This window comes from Bos indicus, chromosome 3 (genome assembly GCF_029378745.1).
Source record: "Bos indicus isolate NIAB-ARS_2022 breed Sahiwal x Tharparkar chromosome 3, NIAB-ARS_B.indTharparkar_mat_pri_1.0, whole genome shotgun sequence".
In the NCBI taxonomy this organism is placed as follows: domain Eukaryota; kingdom Metazoa; phylum Chordata; class Mammalia; order Artiodactyla; family Bovidae; genus Bos; species Bos indicus.
The window spans coordinates 51,549,597-51,569,378 of NC_091762.1; the positions used below are offsets into that span (position 1 = coordinate 51,549,597).

Below are 19,782 nucleotides of genomic sequence, written 5' to 3' on the forward strand. Positions count from 1 at the left end.
TGAGAGTTGAACCATAAAGAAGGCTGAGCACCGAACTGATGCTTTTGACAAAATTGTGGTGCTGGAGAAGACTCTTGAGAGTCCTTTCCACAGCAAGGGGATCAAACTAGTCAATCCTAAAAGAAATAAACCCTGAATATTTATTGGAAGGACTGATGCTGAAGCTCCAGTACTTTAGACACCTGATGTGAAATGGCAACTCATTGGAAAAGACCCTGATGCTGGGAAAGATTGAAGGCAAAAGAAGAGGGCGGAAGAGGATGTGATGGTTAATCATCACTGACTCAGTGGATATGAATTTGAGCAAACTCTGGGACATAGTGAAGGAGGGGGCAGCTTGGCATGCTGCAGCCCATGGGCTCGCAAAAAGTTTGGACACGACTTAGTGACTGAACAACAACAGGAACACTGTGCCAACAACCAGTAGCAGAGACCCATATATAGTTTCTGTTATCTCACACCACCTTCCAGATGTTTTTCTCCTTTAATAGTTTTATTTATATATATATTTATTATTATTATTTTTTTTAAGATCCTAACATATAGTTGACTCTTGAGCATGTTCAAGGGGTAGGGGCACCACACCTCTGCTTAGTCAGAATTCGTGTATACCTTGTAGTCTGCCCTCTGTATTCAGAATTTGAAATTTGAGGAGAGATGGAATTAGGAGAGAAGAAGCCAGAACTTTAGAGAAGCTAGATTCTAAGATGAGAGATGATTGGTAACTGATATAAACAGATATGTAGTTAAATAGTAGTGAAGAGGTTATGAGTGATGAAGAGGGAGGGGGAATGGATTTTTCCCAGGAGTATATAAAAACCTGGGGCTTCATTGTGGCAAGCGAGAGTACACTATAAACCTCTGGAAACAGTACAGACTTCACCATTTGTGATATATGTACCCCGTTTTAAGAACATGGCTATGAAAGTTGGAAACTTAAAGCTGGAAGTGATGTAATCAAACTGTTTTGAGTTCACCACTGTAATGGAGGTTGAACTTAAATAAGAATGGAAGTAGGGAGATTGGCTAGGTATCTTTTGGGAGTTAAGTGAGAATGATGAGAGTTAAGTTAAGAGAGAATGATAAGAGAATGGAAGAGAAGGCAGATTTGAGAACTTAATAAGTAGATAAAATTGCAAAGTTTGGTCATAGACTGAATTTAGAAAAATAGTAAAAAAGTTGAGTTATGGACAAGGTTTTTTGCTTAATAATAGGACAGGTATAGGTTCCAGTAATTGAGATAGAGAATACACAAGCAAGGAGTAGGGGGTTCTGTGCTTTAAATTTTTTTTCATTGTGGAAATTTAAAGACATTCATAAAAGTAGAGGGAGCAATGTAACATAGTCTCATGTACCCCTTGCCTCACTTTAACAATTAACATTTTTGCCAATCTTGTTTTATCTAGCCTACCCCCCCCCCTTTTCTTTTGGAGTTGATAAGCAATGTAAAGGTAGTTTAATGTGTTTTTTAATGTGTTAAATTAGAGTATAGTTGATTTACAGTGTTGTGTTAGTTTCTACAATACAGCAAAGTGAATCACTTATTCACATATGCACGATTTCTTAGATTTTTTTTTCCATTGTAGGTTATTACAGAGTATTGAGTAGAGATCCTATGCTATATAGTAGGTTCTTATTAGTTATCTATTTTATATACAGTAGTGTGTGTATGTCAGTCTCAGTCTCCCAATTTATCCCTTCCCCCCTTTTTGCTGTAGTATTTTATTGCAAGTCCTAGATATATCCTTTAGTCTGTGAGTCTTTATGTATGCTTCTCTAATTGGTAAGGACTTTTTAAAAAACATAACCACAATGCCATATGACCCCTAACCAGATTAACAATTATCTCTAAAATATATATATATATATGTATATCTAATACCCAGACAGAGCAGGTTTTTAAGGAGCAAATTTTGAATAAGAGTGATGAGATTAACCTAAAGAGGTGAATCGGTGTGAGAAAAGAGTTCAGGGCTGAACCCTGTAGGGTTCAGTTCAATTCAGTCCCTCAGTCATGTCTGAAATTTTGCGATCCCATGGACTACAACACTCCAGGCTTCCCTGTCCATCACCAACCCCCAGAGCTTGCTCAAACGCATGTCCATCAAGTCAGTGATGCCATCTAACCATCTCATCCTCTGTCATCCCCTTCTCCTCCTGCCTTCAATCTTTCCCAGCATCAGGGTCTTTTCCAATGAGTCAGTTCTTCACATCAGCTGACCAGAGTGTTGGAGTTTCAGCTTCAGCATCAGTCCTTCCAATGAACATTCAGGATTGATTTCCTTTAGGATTGACTGGTTTGATCTCCTTGCAGTCCAAGGGACTCTCAAGAGTCTTCTCCAACTCCACAGTTCAAAATCATCAATTCTTCAGCACTTAGCTTTCAGCTTTACCCTGTAGGGTACCAGCTCATAAACAAGCCCATCAGAGAGACCAAGAAAGGAGAGCAAAGCAGTGATGAAAATATCACAGAAACTGAAGCGGTAGAGTTTAGAAAGAAAGAAATGATTGCTACTGTTAAATGCAGCAGAAGTAGTCTATAGAATTGGAGTTGAAAAGCATCCACTGGATTTAGGAAGTAGATGCCATTGATAATCTTAGCAAGAGCAATTTGAGTGGACTGTGGGAGACAAAAATCAGTTGAGTAGATAAAGGAGTACATGAAAAATGAGACAAAGGAGATAACTGATATAAGCTATACTTTAGAAGAGTTTGGATGAGTAAGGAAGAGGCAGTAGAGAAGACATGAAGGTAATTGGGAGAGATAGGGAGGCTTGAGCATATTTATAGGCTAAAGGGGTGGAAACCATCAGAGGGGAAAAGAAAAGTGTTATGGAATAACTGAAGTAATGTGGCAGGAGGAGAGCAGACAGCTGGGCACAGGATCGAGGACACCTGGAGAGGAAGAACATGTAGAACAGATATGCATGTAGAAAAATTTGTAGCAGAAATGGAGTGTTATCATCAAGGGAATCAGACCCACTGGCCTCATATTTCTTAAGAATGAGGAGGTAGAAATGAGGATTGAACAGGGGGCTTCAGAAAACTGATAAAGATTTGGAATATTGAGTGGAATGAAAAGAGAGGTAGAAGACCAGGAAAGCATTAGTCAGTAGTGCTGAGCACTTGGCGTTTGTTGTTGAAGACCACAGCTGTAGAAATAAGTATTTGTGTGGTTTTTCTCCAGTAGTATCAGCTGTCTGGGTGTTGAAGTAGAAAGGTGAATTGTAGCTGTCTTTCCAAGGCTGGCATTTTATTGGGTACACGTAGCTAAAGGAAATATAGGGTGCAGATAGTTCAAATAATAGTGCATTGGTTGGTTAGGGAAAGAAGTGGATTAAGGAGGGACAGATGGGTAGGTTAAAAATGAAGGCATCATAATACTAGAGAAGTCAGAAGTAGATAAGTAGGTTGGTAGGAGAGATAAGAAATTGTGGTCAGAAAATGAGATGCTGGAGTTTAGGTATCTAATATGGAATAGCTCCAAATGTTGATAGAGATCCAGGATGGAATTTGGTGCCAAAATGGATTAGAAATTAAGGTCATTAGAATTTAGTGGTCAGAAACACCATGAGGCTGACCTGCTGTAGGAGTTATCTGCATAACTCCAGGATCATAGCAGGAGCTGGATAGAGAAAAGGCATGTGAGCAGATACCAGCCTTCAGTGAACATGGGGAAATGACCAGAAAGTCAGCATATGACAGAGATGAGGACAGATAAAGGGCACTATGACATCTGCTTCAAAGGAATATGTGCTTTTGCCTGAGAGTGCAGGAAGAACTAAGATAATACTAAGCCTCTATCCATACCACCCCTTCCTGCTGCTGCTTTTCTGGCTGTGCAATGTAAGAGATGGGAGAGAATGAGCAGCTCCCACCAGAAACCAGTCTGGTTTAATTAGAGCATTGAGCTACAACAAGCATCCTATGAAGAGGTTGAGGGTGTTAGGAAGAGGTTCTAAGATCTCAGTGGAAGGAGCGTTACAAGTAGAGCCAGCAGTGAAGAAGCACAAAGCAGTTAAGAAATAGAGATGAAATTGGGGCACGAAATGAAGTGAGAAGGTGCTGCTGAAGGATAGGTAAATGTGGCACATCTCAGCCATCCCTCTGGCACAGGTTGTTTTGGCAGAGTACTGCTTGAATGCCCCAAGGGTTGCAGCATAGGAACATTCCATGAGAGGGCAAAGACTGCCATGAGAAATTGTAGTGGGTCAGGTATGTTGGGTCTGAGCAAGTCAGTTGAGTGATACGTGGATAGACAGTGAAGGCTCTAATTGGGACACAGGTTAACCCCAAATATCTGCAGCAGCACTGTAGAATCTGGTTACATATAACGAAATTTTAAAAGGCTAACCTTACTCTGCGGGGAAAAGAACAACATCTAGTACTGGCTGGATAAAGAAATGAAACTTCATTATTAATAGGACATTTGGAATCAATATAGTCAGTTTTTGTTTTATAGCTATAATAATGTGTAGCTTCGAAAATCAATATGTATTTAGCATCTGGTAGCTGAATAGCAGTCTCTTGTGACTGGGGATGAGTTTCCATGGTTCTTTTTTATGTTTTGAAATGACTAATGGAGCCATCTGGGATAGGCAGATTTTAACTCCCTGAAGACTGGAAAAGTCTTATTTAGCTTTCTCATTCTCCACAATATTGGGCCCAGTGCCTAGCACTCAAGTATTTATTGAATAAATTAGTGATTATGTGGAACATCAGTGTTCGTCCTGACTTAGCTGTTTTTGTCATTCCGTTTTGACTTCTATTTAGTAGTTTCTTGTGGCCTTTAACTTTCTTGAACTTTTTTGGTGGAACTTTCTCAATAAATATTGACATAGGTGTTATGTCATTTTCTTTATAAGGAAACTAAGGCTTTGGAGAGGTTAGGAACTAACCCAGTATCTCACAGCTAATAAGTGGTAGAGCCAAAACTCAGGTTAATTTCATTGGACACTGAAGATCAGATGCTTTCTAGCACACTAGAAATAGAATAAAAGGCACAGGAGCAATCTTGTGTTTCTTAAGTCTCTCTTTTTGCCTTTCCTTCCCCTCTTAAAACAAACATGAAACTGTAGTAGTTAACACACGTGGGGATGCTTCTCTTTCTCTTAAAACACAAGAGCCTACTAGCCAGTCCATATCCAGCAGACAGTGGTCGGTAGAGCATTGTTACTGGAGTATTCTTCATTTGATTAGTCTATTGGCATTTCATGATACTTGTATGTCTCACGTGTTTAGGTTCTCATGTATCTCTGAAGCATTTTTTAAATTATAAAATATTCTCTGATGGCTAAGATGGTAAAGAATTTGCCTGCAATTCAGGAGACCAGGGTTCAATCCTTGAGTCAGGAAGATTCCCTGGTGAAGGGAATGGCTACCCACTCCAGTATTCTTGCCTGGAGAATTCCATGGACAGAGGAGCCTGGTGGCTACAGTCCATGGGGTCACTAAGAGTCGGACATGACTGAGTAATATACACATATATAAAATTTACCATTTTAACCATTAACTGTATAGTTCAGTGGCATTAAATACATTCACATTGTTGTGTAACCATCACCAGCATCTATTTCCAGAACTGTTTCATCTTCCTACTCACTTCCTTCAGATTGTTGGCAGAAATTCATCTTCTTGAAGCTACAGGATTGAGGTCTCCATTTGGCAACCTACTCCAGTTTTCATGCCTAGAAAATTCCAAGGACAGAGGAGCCTGGTGGCCACACAGTTTATGGGGTCGGAAAGAGTCGGACATGACTGAGCTACTGAGCATACACACACTCCATTTTCTTGCTGGCTAGGGACCACTTTCAGTTTCTAGAAGCTGCCTGTAGTTCCCTGCCAGATAGCCCTCTAAATAGGCCCCCTCATAACTTGGCAGCTTAGTTCTTTAAAGCCAGCAGAGGTGAGTTTCTGACTCTTAAAGAGGGCCTGGATCCTCTTTAAAAACATTGTTCCTCTTAAGTCAGGCCCACAGAGGATAGTCTCCCTTCTTAACTCACATCAGCTGATTTGGGGCTCTAATTACATCTGCAAAAATCGCTTCACTTTTGCTGTAGAACACAATCTGATCATGGGGTGGCATCTTGCCATAGTCTGCTGGGTGGAAGCAAGTCTCACAGGTCCTACCCACGCTCAAGAGGAGAGGATTATATAGGACGTGAATATGGGGTGCGAGAGGGCACAGTAGAGTGTCTGCTGTAGCTTCCTTTTTTATCCATTTCACAGGGATTTTTGTCAGCAATTGGATACCCTTTTCCCAAAATGATTTTTAATCATGGAAGGAAAAAGAAGATTTGGGATTATCTTGAATTTGAGGAAGAAGAAGACAAACAGTTATCAGACTCTATGGCTTCTCTGGCATATCTAGTATTTGTACAGGGCATCAGTATTGATCAGCTTCCAATGGTCTTAAGGTAGGAGTTAGTGTTTATGTATTCTAAAAGGAATAGCATCAAACGCATTTATCAAATGTCCAACATATATTTATTAATGTATTAGTACATTTTCAGTGAAGTTTAAACAAAACCTATTTTTATTCTAAGTATTACTGCCTATAATCTTTTTAAAACCAGTAATCATCAGTAGTAAAAAGGGTTGGAGGGGAGGCATTGAAATAGACATAAGGAATGATTGGGACAAGAGTCAGAAAGTGTTAAACTGAGCCTGGTTTGAAGCTGTTGGGCCAGTTGCCAAGAGGGTGGTCTAAATTGCCATCATCTTTTAACTGGATTATTAATGTAATCCTGAGTGGATATGCGCTTCTAAAAGTACATGTATATGTGTATGTATTTATATATACATTTTTTCTATTTTAGCCCATCATATCTTTTGCAGTTTAATATGGGGCATATTGAAGTCCTTTTACAAAGGTAAGATTATTTAAGTGGCATCTCAGAATTAAATAATAGTGTTAAAATAGCCCTTGTCAAGATCAAGGGAAACTACTTTGTCTTTGCCAGACCCTAGTTAATTAATTATTTTATAAAATAGTGAAGCAAGTATTCACAAGAGACAGAAATGAACCAAAGGGATGTTTACAACAAAATTTCTTATTTTAAGCTAAAGATAATATTAAAATATTGTCTTTTAAGGAAATTTCCAGTGATCTGCTTCTAGGGTTTCTTTGCTTATTTCAGAAGTTGGTAAATTAAAATACCTCTATCCCACTGCAGCCTCTTCCAATCTAAGGAGAGGTGGTCAAGAAAGAAATTCATCCATGGTTTTGCTTCATGGATACAATCTGTGAACTGCATTGAAAGACTCTACCTTTTATAGCTTAGATTATTGACAGTGATATCATTCAATGGCTTTTCTCATTTGAGGCACCAATAAGAAGAACTTTATCTTTTAAAAAAAAATTACCAAGTAACAGGTATGCAGTTTTCCCAGATATTTAAGAATCTTGCACAACTCTATGGTTTGTTTTCTTTTTCTATAACATGTTGAAATTCTCTCTTGAGATCAGTCAGGGCCTTTCAGTGCTATCCTGTAGGAATACTAGTGACAGTTTATTAATCCCGTCTCTTCCCAGGTGAAGGAAGATTTGTTACATGGCAAATGTCCAAAGCCTCGGCCTACAAGGCAGGAATTTCCAAGGGTCTCCTGGCACAAGTAGTTACTAACTCTGTAAATTTACTGTATTGTGTATGTGTTAATGATTTTACACAGTTCCTGTTATATACATAAGATGAGAATGTGTATTGATTTTAATACTCAGTTCTATAGTCTTAAAATTTCCAAACTGTTTAGTCATTGAGGCAAAAAACGGAACACTTTTAATTCCTTTTATGGTTAGAACAAGAACCTGGAGCCTAAGATCATATTTTTTGCCACAGATCTTAAATATTTCATTAACAATGATTGTAAACCTTTAAAAAATAAATGGAAAGCATTACTTTATATATAGATATATATAAAGAATTTAAAAGTTAACCAATTAATCAATTAGAATACATGGCATTATATCAGGCATAATTTATTTCTTAGCACTTGGTGTTGAAATTCTACTGATCTGATACCAGGAAATAAGCCCTGAGTGGACTGATTATGGTAAATTTTGCTATCAGTAGCCAAATCAAAAGACAGATCAAAGGTGGATTAAGAATTTTGATTAAGTTCTTCAACTTAAGAATTTCAAATTAAGAATTTCTCCTTAATATGCTTTTTTAAAGTATTTAAAATTCAATTTTTGCTTTATAATTCTAAAGCAATTTAGAAAACCATGTTGATAAATTTTAATACTCTCTTCCAGAACAGAGGAGTCTGTTTTCTCCAAAGGATTGGTAAGATTTGTTTGCAACCATTATAATTTAAATACACAGTCATGTTAACAAATACAGCTGTTGATGTTACCATATTTGTATCTCTGCATATATTTTAATCTGTAGGATCTGTTGGAGAATGGTTTATTGAGAATAGAGGACAACAGTCTACTTCACCAGTACTTAGAAATCAAGAGTTTTCTTACTGTACCTCAGGTAAGTAAAATATGTATTCTAATCTTGAAAAATGCTGCTTTTCTATTCTAAACTTAAGTTCTTCTCAGATTCCTTTCCTGCTTTTTTCTCCATATCCTTTGAAAACTCTGGTACCTTGCTGTCCAGTAGAACTTTCTGTAATGGCAAAAGTATCCTGTTATCTGTGCTGTACGGTTTGAAAGCCACTAGCCATATTGAACACTTGAAACGTGGCTGGTGTGACATAAAGAACTGAATTCTAAATTTTATTTAATTTAACCTTCACTAGCTATATGTGGCTAGTGGCTACTATATTTGACAGTATAGCATCCAGTGGGAAATAGAACTTTCTTCTTTAACACTTTGGTTCTGTAGGAACCTTGAAAAATGAAGCTCCTTTACTTTTATCATAACTCAGGTCCTCAGGACTACATCAAGGCATATATAATTCATTACTACAAAAATATTTTGTTTTTCTCTCCTGTGATTTGTTTTGCCCCTGTTTATTAGTTTTTTGTTATCATAGCCAAATAGGTCTTAGATGTCAATGTAGCAAATTGTTTTTCCACTATTTAAATAGAAAAATCAGTTTCAGTTCGGTCGCTCAGTCATGTCCGACTCTTTGCAACCCCATGGACTGCAGCACGCCAGGTTTCCCTGTCTGTCGCCAACTCCTGGAACCTACTCAAACTCATGACCATTGCATCGGTAATGCCATCCGACCATCTCATCCTCTGTCGTCCCTTTCTCCTGCCTTCAATCTTTCCCAGCATCAGGGTCTTTTCCAATGAGTCAGTTCTTCGCATCAGGTGGCCAAAGTATGGGAGTTTCAGCTTCAGCATCAGTCCTTCCAATGAATATTCAGGACTGATTTCCTTTAGGATGGACTGGTTGGATCTCCTTGCAGTCCAAGGGACTCTCAAGAGTCTTCTCCAACACCGTAGTTCAAAAGCATCAATTCTTTAGTGCTTAGCTTTCTTTATAGTCCAGTTCTCACATACATGACTACTGGAAAAACCATAGCTTTGACTAGACGGACCATGGCTGGCAAAATAATGTCTCTAATTTTTAATATGTTGTCTAGGTTGGTCATAGGTTTTCTTCCAGGGAGCAAGCATCTTTTAATTTCATGGCTGCAATCACCATCTGCAGTGATTTTGGAGCCAAAAAAAATAGCCTGTCACTGTTTCCATTGTTTCCCCATCTATTTGCCATGAAGTGATGGGAATGGATGCCATGATCTTAGTTTTCTGAATGTTGAGCTTTAAGCCACTTTTTCACTCTCCTCTTTTATTTTCATCAAGAGGCTCTTTAGTTCTTCTTCACTTTCTGCCATAAGGGTGGTGTCATCTGTGTATCTGAGCTTATTGATATTTCTCCCGGCAGTCTTGATTCTAGCTTGTGCTTCATCCAGCCCGGCATTTCGCATGATATACTCTGCATTTAAGTTAAATAAGCAGGGTGACAATATACAGCCTTGATGTATTTGGAACCAGTCTGTTGTTCCATGTCCAGTTCTAACTGTTGCTTCTTGATCTGCATACAGATTTCTCAGGAAGCAGGTCAAGAGTCTGGTATTCCCATCTCTTTAAGAATTTTCCACAGTTTGTTGTGATCCACACAGTCAGAGGCTTTGGCAAAGTCATAAAGCAAAAGTAAATGTTTTTCTGGCTTCTGTTAGTATATAATAAGTCTGATTATTTTAAATTAGTGGACTGTATTTCTACATGTTTGATTTCATTTCTTTTGCCACTCTAGACATAATTGAAAATTACTATGTGTTTCTAACTATACACTTGGTAACACCCACTCAATACCAGTTACAAAATGGATTGTACTTAGCTTCCTGTAGGCATAACAGTAGAGTGAAAGGCTTAAGGCAAAAATTACTTCAGCTTTAAATCTCTTATCCTCGTTTCTCTGAATTTTTAGTATACATTAATAATATAGTTGTTTCTTTGTAGTCAATATAATCTAATATTTGAAATAAATTTGTTTTTTTATTTCCAGGGCTTAGTCAAAGTAATGACCCTCTGCCCCATTGAGACATTGGTATGTAAATATCTGGGACTAAATAATAATGAGTTTCAGTGAAAACTTTTAATAATTTAATCTTTAGTTTATGTAACAGTATTATTTGTTCCATTTTAGAGGAAAAAAGGTTTAGCTGTGCTTCAGCTGTATATTAACAAATTGGATCCACAAGGCAAATATACATTATTTAGGTATGTATCAGAGGTTAATTGAGAGATGTGTGGTTGATTAAAAACCAAATTGATGCCATTAATTATTCCAGAGTATTGTATTTTGGTATGTTTTGCATGTAATTCCACTCTCTTCTCTTTGATAGGTAGAGAGGAATTAATCAAAAATTATGGATACATATATAAATATATATATTGTGTGAATATTACATAATAAACTATATATATATACACACTTCAGTTCAATTAATTGAAATACACTAAAATTAAAGTAGACTGAAAAGATTAAACTGAGATTGGTAAGGCTTCTGCTAGAACTTTATATATGTCAATAAATATCCATTATTCACAGTTGAAATTAATGGCTCTTGAAATTAATGGAGTTATAACCTTTGACAGCCTATTCACTTTAACAGTGGAGCTTATTAATAGTAGCGTTTGAGGACCAAAAGATTCTAGCAGCTCTGATTTGAAGATCAGCAAATTTTCTTAAAGGGCCCTAAGTAAATACAGTTTTTATGGGCCACACAGCCTCTGTTACAACTGCTCAACTTTGTGTTTGTAGTAAGGGTCAGTGTGTTCTAATAAAACAAAACAGGCAGTAGGCTGGATTTGGCCTGCAGACCTTAGTTTGTTGATACCTGGGTAATAAAAATGAGTTAAAACCAAATTGGGGCAGTGTTAACATGCTAAGTAAGAAGTGTTCTTTGGGATTGCCCAATACTAGCACTCTTGATTCCTTTTTTCTTCATTTCTGTTTGATAAGAATGAGAGTCAGTTTATGAAATCTCTGTTTGATGCTTAGGTCTTATACCAGCTTTCCTATTCTGATCTACCTGTATTCCTACCCAGAAAACTCCTTCTTCTTAGGTTGATCAGGTTGAGTTTCCTTTCTTTGCAATTAAGTTAATCTAACCAGACTAGTCAAACAGGGAATAATTTGGGGAGTTTTTAAGCTATTATACTAGTGACTGTACTTGTTGTGTTAGATCATTGCACATAATGCATATATGCACATTGCACATATATGCATAAAAAGATTCAAATTTGGTTTAATAGAAATTTCTTTTTGGAAAAACCCAGTTAAAATAGAATTTGCCAGTTAGTGAGGGCAGTAGCCATAACAGGTGACTTTGTCATTGTCTGCACTGTTTTTTCCTATTTCTGCAAATAACACATGGCCCATTTGAATTTGTAAAACTTTGATCATCATTTAATTTATAATGCAGTCCAGGATAATTTCAAATGTATTGTAATTTTGCTTTAAAGGTGCTTACTGAGTACAAGTAATCACTCAGGTGTGGAGGCCTTTATTATTCAAAATATCAAAAATCAAATTGACATTTCGTTAAAGGTAAGAGCATAACTAAGGTGTCAATTATCAATTTATTCTTTTATTTTGTAGGACTTTTTATTCATTTGTGGAATACATTAATGTGGAATCTTGCGCTATGGACCTTTTCTATCTCTAATATTAGGGTACAGGCACATCTCAGAGATAGTATGGGTCTGGTTCCAGATCACCATGATAAAGCAGAAATCTCCATAAAGCAAGTCACACAAAATTCTTGGTTTTCCAGTGTATATCAAAGTTAATTAGACTACATTTTAATCTGTTAAGTGCAGTAGCATTATGTCTAAAAAATACAATGTACATACCTTAATTTTAAAACACTGTTTTTCTTAAAACTGCTAACTATCATCTGAAACTTCAGGGAGTTGTAATCTTTTTCCTAGTGGAAGGTCGATGTTGATGGCTACTGATCAAGGTGCTGTGGCTATTTCTTAAAGTAAGACAGCAGTAAAGTTTGCCAAGTTGATTGACTGTTTCTTTCACAAATGATTTCTCTGCAGCATGCAAAGCTGTCTCATCATTTTACCCATAAAAGTTCTTTGATTATTGAAGTCAGTCCTCTCAAACTCTGCCACTGCTTTATCAACTAAGTTTTATGTAATATTCTAAATCCTTTGTTGTAATTTCAGCAGTCTGAATAGCATCTTCATCAGGAGTCTATTCCGTCTCAAAACACAATTTTCTTTGCCAACCTAGGAGAAACAGCTCCTCATCTGTTCAGATTTTATCATTGAAATTGCAGCAGTTCATTTACATCTTCAGGCTCCACTTCTAATTTTAGTTCTCTTGCTGTTTCCACCACAGTTATTGTTACTTCCTTTTTTAAAAAAATTTTGGGTGTGCTGGGTCTTAGTTGCAGTATGTGGGTTTTCTCTGATTGTGGCATGTGGGCTTAGTTGCCCTGTTACACGTGGGATCTTAGTTCTCTGACTAGGGATTGAACCTACGTCCTCTGCATTGGAATGTGGATTCTTAGCCACTGGACCACCAGGGAAGTCCCTCCGCTGAAGTCTTGAACTCTTCCAAGTCATCTGTGAGGGTTGGAATCAGTTTTTTCCAAATTCCTGTGAATGTTGATATTTTGACCTTTTCTCATGAATCACGAATGATTCCAGAAGGTTTTCAGTTTGTTCTGCCCAGATACATCAGAAGAATCACTGTCTCTGAAGCAATAGCTTTATGAAATGTATTTATTAAAGACTAAGACTTTAAAGTTGAAATTACTCCTTTTTCCATGGGTTGCAGAATGGATATTGTGCTAGCAGGCATGAAGACATTAATCTCATTTTATATCTTCCTTAGATCTTTCAAGTGACAAAGTACATTGTCAGTGAGCAGTAGTAATATTTTGAAAATAATCTTTCTTCTGAGCAATAAATCTCAAGAGTAGGGTTAAAGTGTTCAATAAACCACGTTATAAACAAATATGCTGTCAAGGTTTTATTGTTCCATTTATACAGCATAGGCAGAGTAGATTTGGTATGATTCTTAAAGGCCCTATGATTTTTGGAGCAGTAAAAATTAAGCATTAGTTTCAACCTCAAGCCACCAACTGCATTAACTCTTGAGAGTTGGTCTGTCCTTCGAAGCTTTGAAGCCAGGCATTTTCTCCTCTAGCTGTGAAAGCCTAGGTGGCATCTTGTTGCAGTATAAGTCTATTTTCATCTACATTGAAAATCTTTTGGTTAGTGTAGGTATGTTCATTAATTACCTTCCTGTGCTGTGCATAGTCACTGAGTTGTGTCCAACTGTTTGCAACTTCATAGACAGTAGCCCACCAGACTCCTCTGTCCATGGGGATTCTCCAGCCAAGAATACTAGAATGGGTTGCCATGCCTTCCTCTAGGGGATCTTCCCAACCCAAGGATCGAACCCAGGTCTCTTGCATTGCAGGCAGATTTTTTACCATCTGAGCCACAAGGGAAGCCCAAAATTACCTTCGGAGATTTTCTGAATCACTGCAGCTTCTACATCTGCACTTGCTGCTTCACCTTGCACTGTTAGGTCTGGAATTGGCTGCTTTTTCAACCTTATGAGTCAACGTCTACTAGCTTCAAACTCCTGCAGCTTTCTCACCTCATAGCCTTCATTAAATGGACGAGTCAGGGCCTTGCTCTAGATTACATTTTGGCTTAAGAGAATGTTGTGGTTGGTTTGATCTTCTATCCAGACCACTAAAACTGTCTCCATATCAGCAATAAGGCTATTTCACTTTCTTATCATTTGGGTGTTCAGTGGAGTAGCTCTTAAATTTCCTTCAAGAACTTTTCCTTTGCATTTAGGCTAACTTGCATTTAGGCTAATTTTGGCAAAAGAGGCCTAGCTTGGCCTTCGACATGCTTCCTCACTAAGCTTAATCAATTCTAGCTTTTGATTTAAAATGAGACTTATAGTACTCTTCCTTTTATTTGAATACATTGTAGGATTATTAATTGGCCTAATTTCAGGACTCTTGTGTCTCAGGAAATAGGGAAGACCAAGGAGAGAGAGAGACAGAGGAATGGCCAGACATTGGAACAGTCAAAACACACATACTTTTCAAGTTCACTGTCTTCTGTGAGCATGGTTCATGGTGCCCCAAAACAGTCAGTTAATGATAATAACATCAAAGATCACTGATCACAGATCACCCTGAAAAATATATAATAATGAAAGTTTGAAATTTTGGAGAATTATCAAAATGTGACACAGATGTGAAGTGAATAAATGCTGTTGGAAACATGGTACCGATAGACTTACTTGACACAAAGTTGCCACTAGCCTTCACTATGTAAAAAATGCAGTAAAGTGCAGTGCAGTAAAATGAGGTGTGCTTGTATATTTCCCCCATTTCTACTCTTTTTTAAAAACTTGGATTTTGAAATTGTTAACTATAGATTTAAATTGTATTAATTCTAATATGATTTCTTTTTGTTTTGCTGCATACTTGTGAAATATTAATGGAAACTGAAGTCTGTAAATACTCAGTAATTCCATATAGAGAACAGAGAAAGAGCATACCAGTGCTCTCAAACTAGCAGGGTTTGTTCCAAGTGCCTGGAAATAGTGAATGGAAATCAAAGTTAAAGATATGTATTTAAAATGTGTAACGGCTAATTTTTGTAGTATCAAGGTACTAGGAAAATAAATACTACATGTATTTATCAACCTGTTATTTAAAGCCTTTTTCATGTTTTCTTTTGCTTCTTAGAAAACACAGAACAAATGGTTTACAGGACCACAGCTGATTTCCCTTCTGGATTTGGTACTCGTTCTCCCAGAGGGTGCTGAAACAGATCTACTGCAAAACTCAGATAGGTGAGGTGACCATTACTAAGGTTCACATAGTAAATTCAGAATAAAATGTGAAACCCCTGTTTTGGGAACCTAAACTAAAAAAAAACATATTTTCCTGTGATTTTATAGTTAATGGTTAGTTCATAAAATTACATATTTACATGTTTAAATAATTTTTGTTGTTGTTTAGTTGCTTATATGTTTGGATTTTATTGTTTTGTTTTCCAGGACATCTTTTTTTTTTATACACAATATGTAATTTAACTTTTAGTATTACTAGAATGAATGTTGAGATATAGTTGTATATAAAAGGAATCTTAAAATTCAAGAAGCAAAAGATGGTATTCTCAAACATTAAAGATAACAAGTCTCCCTTGGTGGAGAAGGCAATGGCACCCCACTCCAGTACTCTTGCCTGGAAAATCCCATGGATGGAGGAGCCTGGTGGGCTGCAGTCCATGGGGTCGCTAAGAGTCAGACACGACTGAGCCACTTCACTTTCACTTTTCACTTTCATGCGTTGGAGAAGGCAATGGCAACCCACTCCAGTGTTCTTGCCTGGAGAATCCCAGGGACGGGGGAGCCTGGTGGGCTGCCGTCTATGGGGTCGCACAGAGTTGGACACAACTGAAGTGACTTAGCAGCAGCAGCAACAGCAGCAGTCTCCCTTGGGGAAAAAGAGAATAGTAATTTTCACAATTAAATTTTGTGAACTTGGAGAATGAGAGTAATAAATTATGTTAAGGGAGGAAGATATGTGATAAAATATTTTAAAGGAAAAGTTTTGGATGCCCAAACATAATTGTAGAAATATACCCAAGGTTTTAACTTAACCTTTATTCACTGAAATTGCTGATTATGTAAAATTGTACTGTTAAGTAATAAATCATATTTTTTTAATTAACAGGATAATGGCTTCATTGAATTTATTGAGGTATTTGGTTATCAAAGATAATGAAAAAGACAATCAAGTAAGTGAATTTTTTTAAAAAGAAACTGTATTATTCAAATGCGTAAGGAATGTTTTGTTATTTTCTTATCAATATCTACTTAAGCCAGTGAGTAATATTTTACCCAGTTGCAATAAGTGCCAACAATTATTCTTTAAACTTGAAGTGAATTCCCAGGAGTCCTTACCACCCCACATCCACTTGCCCTTCCCTTTTCCTGTTGTGCCTCTGTGCTCTTGCTGTGAGCATCGCTTAGCTCTGTTACGTAGGTAAGTTGCAGCTCCTAAGTTAACTAACCTTTCGAAACTCAACATATGTTTGCTTATCTTGTTCATTAACCTTCACCTATATAGCTCATGACTTATGTCTGAGCTATACAAAATAAAATAATCTGATATCCCCCTCATCGGACTTGACAAATTGAAGCATTTTCAGCACTAAATCTGTTAACAGCACCTTTTGAATAATGTGTAGGAAGTTAAAATTTTTAAAAATAGTGCACCATAAGAGGTATTCAGTAAGCAGAAAACTATTTGAGGGATATTTGTCATACAGTAAAATTATATTTGCTTTTTATCTTCTCTTTCTACTTAACTCTAATAGTTCCTTTCTCTATATGTGTCATCTTATTAACTGTAACTACCTGAATTACATGCATGATTAAGCTTTTTAGAAAGTAATAAATGAAATGAAAGTAATTGAGTTTTATATAAGAATCCCAGAGCCTTTTTTTTTTTTTTTAAAGTAAATCATGATTTGGGATCAAACATTTATGGAAAAAGTAGCAGTAGATTTTTGACTGAATCTATTAGGTTCATTGATCTGACTTCCCATTCATTGCTCTTCGGCCAAAAATAGTTATGTGCTATCACTGACTAGTGGATACTCTAAACAAGGATGCTTTTTTTTTCTAACGTTTTTTCAAACATAAAGCCAAGTTGAAAGAATTTCAGAGTGATCACTGTTTTATGTGCTGCAGAGATTCTACTGTTAACATTTTACTCTGCTATTATCACTTATCCAGCTCTCTATCCTGTACCCATCCTTCAGTCTCTCTTTATTTTTTGATGCAGTTCAGGGTAAACTACAAACATCATCATACTTTCCCATAAATACTTCAGCACACATTTCATTCAAAAGAGTTACATATTTGTGTATAATTTTTCTTTGAGTTAAAGTTCACATAAAATCTAATGCCCAAATTTTAATTATACATTAACTGAGTTTTAACAAATGCTTAGATCTGTTATCCAAATCCTTATCAAATATAGAACATTACTAACATCACGAGAAGCTCCCTTTTCCCCTCCCAGTTAATGCTGATGTCATCATTCCACACCCATCCCTAGCCCCTGACAACTCTATCCTGTCCGGGTGCTATCGTATATTCTTCACTATGCTATCAGTGCTCTTTAGTTTTATTTTTCATAGATGATGTTAGCACAGGAAGGATCTATAACATGCACAAGGGCATATAATTAGCAAGAAGCAGAAATAGCCATGACCAAATGCAGTGACTAGAACTTCCTTTTTTTTTTTTTTTTGTAGTAAATTCAGGAGCAGTGGAAGCCCTGAGGCTTCCAAAAAGTGTCCTTAAAGTATGGTATGAGTTTTTACTTTTGTCAGGAAGAGGCCATATCTAGAAATGATCTGATTTGTCTGACAGGGTGAGAAAGCATCTTCTTGATTAGGAGGGATAGATTTATTACTAGTAGGTATGGAGCACAGTGTACCACAGGGATAGCAAAGAGAGGGAAGGCAGAGCAGTTTTAGCATTGTGCAATGTCTACTCTGATATCCACAGATAATACCTCACATTTATTTAGTTTGAATATTATATAGTAAAGAAAAGGATGTAACCAGCTTATAAGACTGCCTTCTTATGTAAGTTTTAAAAATTTTTTCTTAAGAATCAACTATTCCAAAGTATTGCCATGCAGGTTACCATAAGAATCATCATACCAAGGAAACTGGCAAAAAAACAAAACAAAAAGCCAATCCAAGATGGTAACCTAACATCTTTGAGGCAATTTATTCATCATGGAAGCATTTCTACCAAGTGCAGTCACAGTAGGTCCTGAATATAAATGAGAGGCATATCTGTCTGCTGTGGTTAACAAGAAAATAATAGGTTCTGAGTTTTTAGAAATATTTGATTAAAGGAGAAACAAAATGATATTCTAATGATGCTGAACTGTGAGTAGTTTTATTCAAAAGGACTCCTATCAGTACCTGTCTTTGAGTTAAATATGCTGTGGTGGTAACTAGTCAGATGAAAAGCTGAAAAGCCATCAAAAAAGTGTACAGAAAAACTAAGAACAGGATCATTAAAATATAAAACAAGGTGATTCATAATTGAATAATGATCCATTTTTTTTCCTGCTATTTTGGGTTACTGTCATCTGACTTTCTTCATAAATCATTCCCTTCCTTTTTGCATAATAGGCTTCTTCATAATAGTCTCTTAATCTTCATAATAGTCTCTTCATCTCTGCATAATAATTTAAAAGCACTTTCCCCACACTTCAGCTTCACATAACTTCTTGGACCTTGAAATTCCATCTCTCTCTACTGGTCAAACCAACTTAATTTTTAGACTAGTGTTCACTATTATTTGGTAGGTATCTTTATATAAGTGTTAATTGTTTAATTACAGTAATTTATTCTAATACACAGCCTATAATAATTTATCCCTCACCTTCTAGCTACTCATTTCCTTATCTATCTCTGCTTACCTATTTTTTTTTCCCTAAATAATTTGTCATTGTAATATATAGAAAGCAGGATCAAGAGAAACAATGTAAGACTGTAAAGGCCAGAAGTGTGTATCAGGAACTTTAAAAAATTGAATTATGTAATGTGCACATACATGCTTTTCATTTAGGATAGAACAATAAATACCTGGCATACATCCACGTACATATAGTTCTATATATAATCCACATTTTAGGTTCTCATTTAAATTGTTTCTTTCTCCAAGATTAAAACATATACCCTGTATGTTATTTGCAGAGCCAAATGACTTAAGGTTATAACATTCCTTAATATTACAAGTGATAAAGTTCTAAAATATTATTTCATAAATAAGACATGATACACAAATTAGAAGGGAAAAACTGGGTCTTATTCATTTCCTTCCTTTTATTTCTTCAGTATCATGGTTGACTGTGTCCTTTGCAAGGTCCCTTTCCTCACAATAAATTTCATTATGTTATAAAACTGCCTTTCTATTTTGTGCAACAAACTGCAGTGAAATTTGAAATGTATAGTTAAGCTCTAAAATTGAAATGGTCTCAGTACTCTACCAGTGTGTTGCTTGGGTATAAAATTTTAAAGTAAGCACTTGTGAACATTTCAAATTTTTATCCTTATAACTATTTTTAAAAATCTTGTTACTTTTTTCTAGACATTGAAGTAAAATATGATTTTCTTTGTATTTTTTTTTCCATAAATCTAATAATCTTAAAGAATCCCCCGCAATGCAGGAGATGCAGGTTCAATCCCTGAGTCAGAAAGATCCCCTGGAGGAGAGCATGGGA

At 36.4% G+C, this 19,782-nt stretch overlaps 1 protein-coding gene across 4 annotated transcripts in view; it reads left to right on the forward strand.

Annotated features, from left to right (window-relative positions):
* GLMN (glomulin, FKBP associated protein) overlaps window positions 1-19,782 on the forward strand; it is a 42,285-nt gene that overhangs the window by 12,700 nt on the left and 9,803 nt on the right. For 3 of the 4 annotated variants that reach the window (XM_070786112.1, XM_070786114.1, XM_070786111.1), the window contains exons 8-16: window positions 6,229-6,416; window positions 6,819-6,872; window positions 8,255-8,285; window positions 8,391-8,480; window positions 10,470-10,511; window positions 10,611-10,684; window positions 11,933-12,017; window positions 15,208-15,314; window positions 16,201-16,264. In XM_070786112.1, coding sequence (XP_070642213.1) covers window positions 6,229-6,416; window positions 6,819-6,872; window positions 8,255-8,285; window positions 8,391-8,480; window positions 10,470-10,511; window positions 10,611-10,684; window positions 11,933-12,017; window positions 15,208-15,314; window positions 16,201-16,264 — 735 coding nt within the window. The remainder of the gene's footprint in view (window positions 1-6,228; window positions 6,417-6,818; window positions 6,873-8,254; window positions 8,286-8,390; window positions 8,481-10,469; window positions 10,512-10,610; window positions 10,685-11,932; window positions 12,018-15,207; window positions 15,315-16,200; window positions 16,265-19,782) is intronic. The other variant, XM_070786113.1, reaches the window with a different exon arrangement.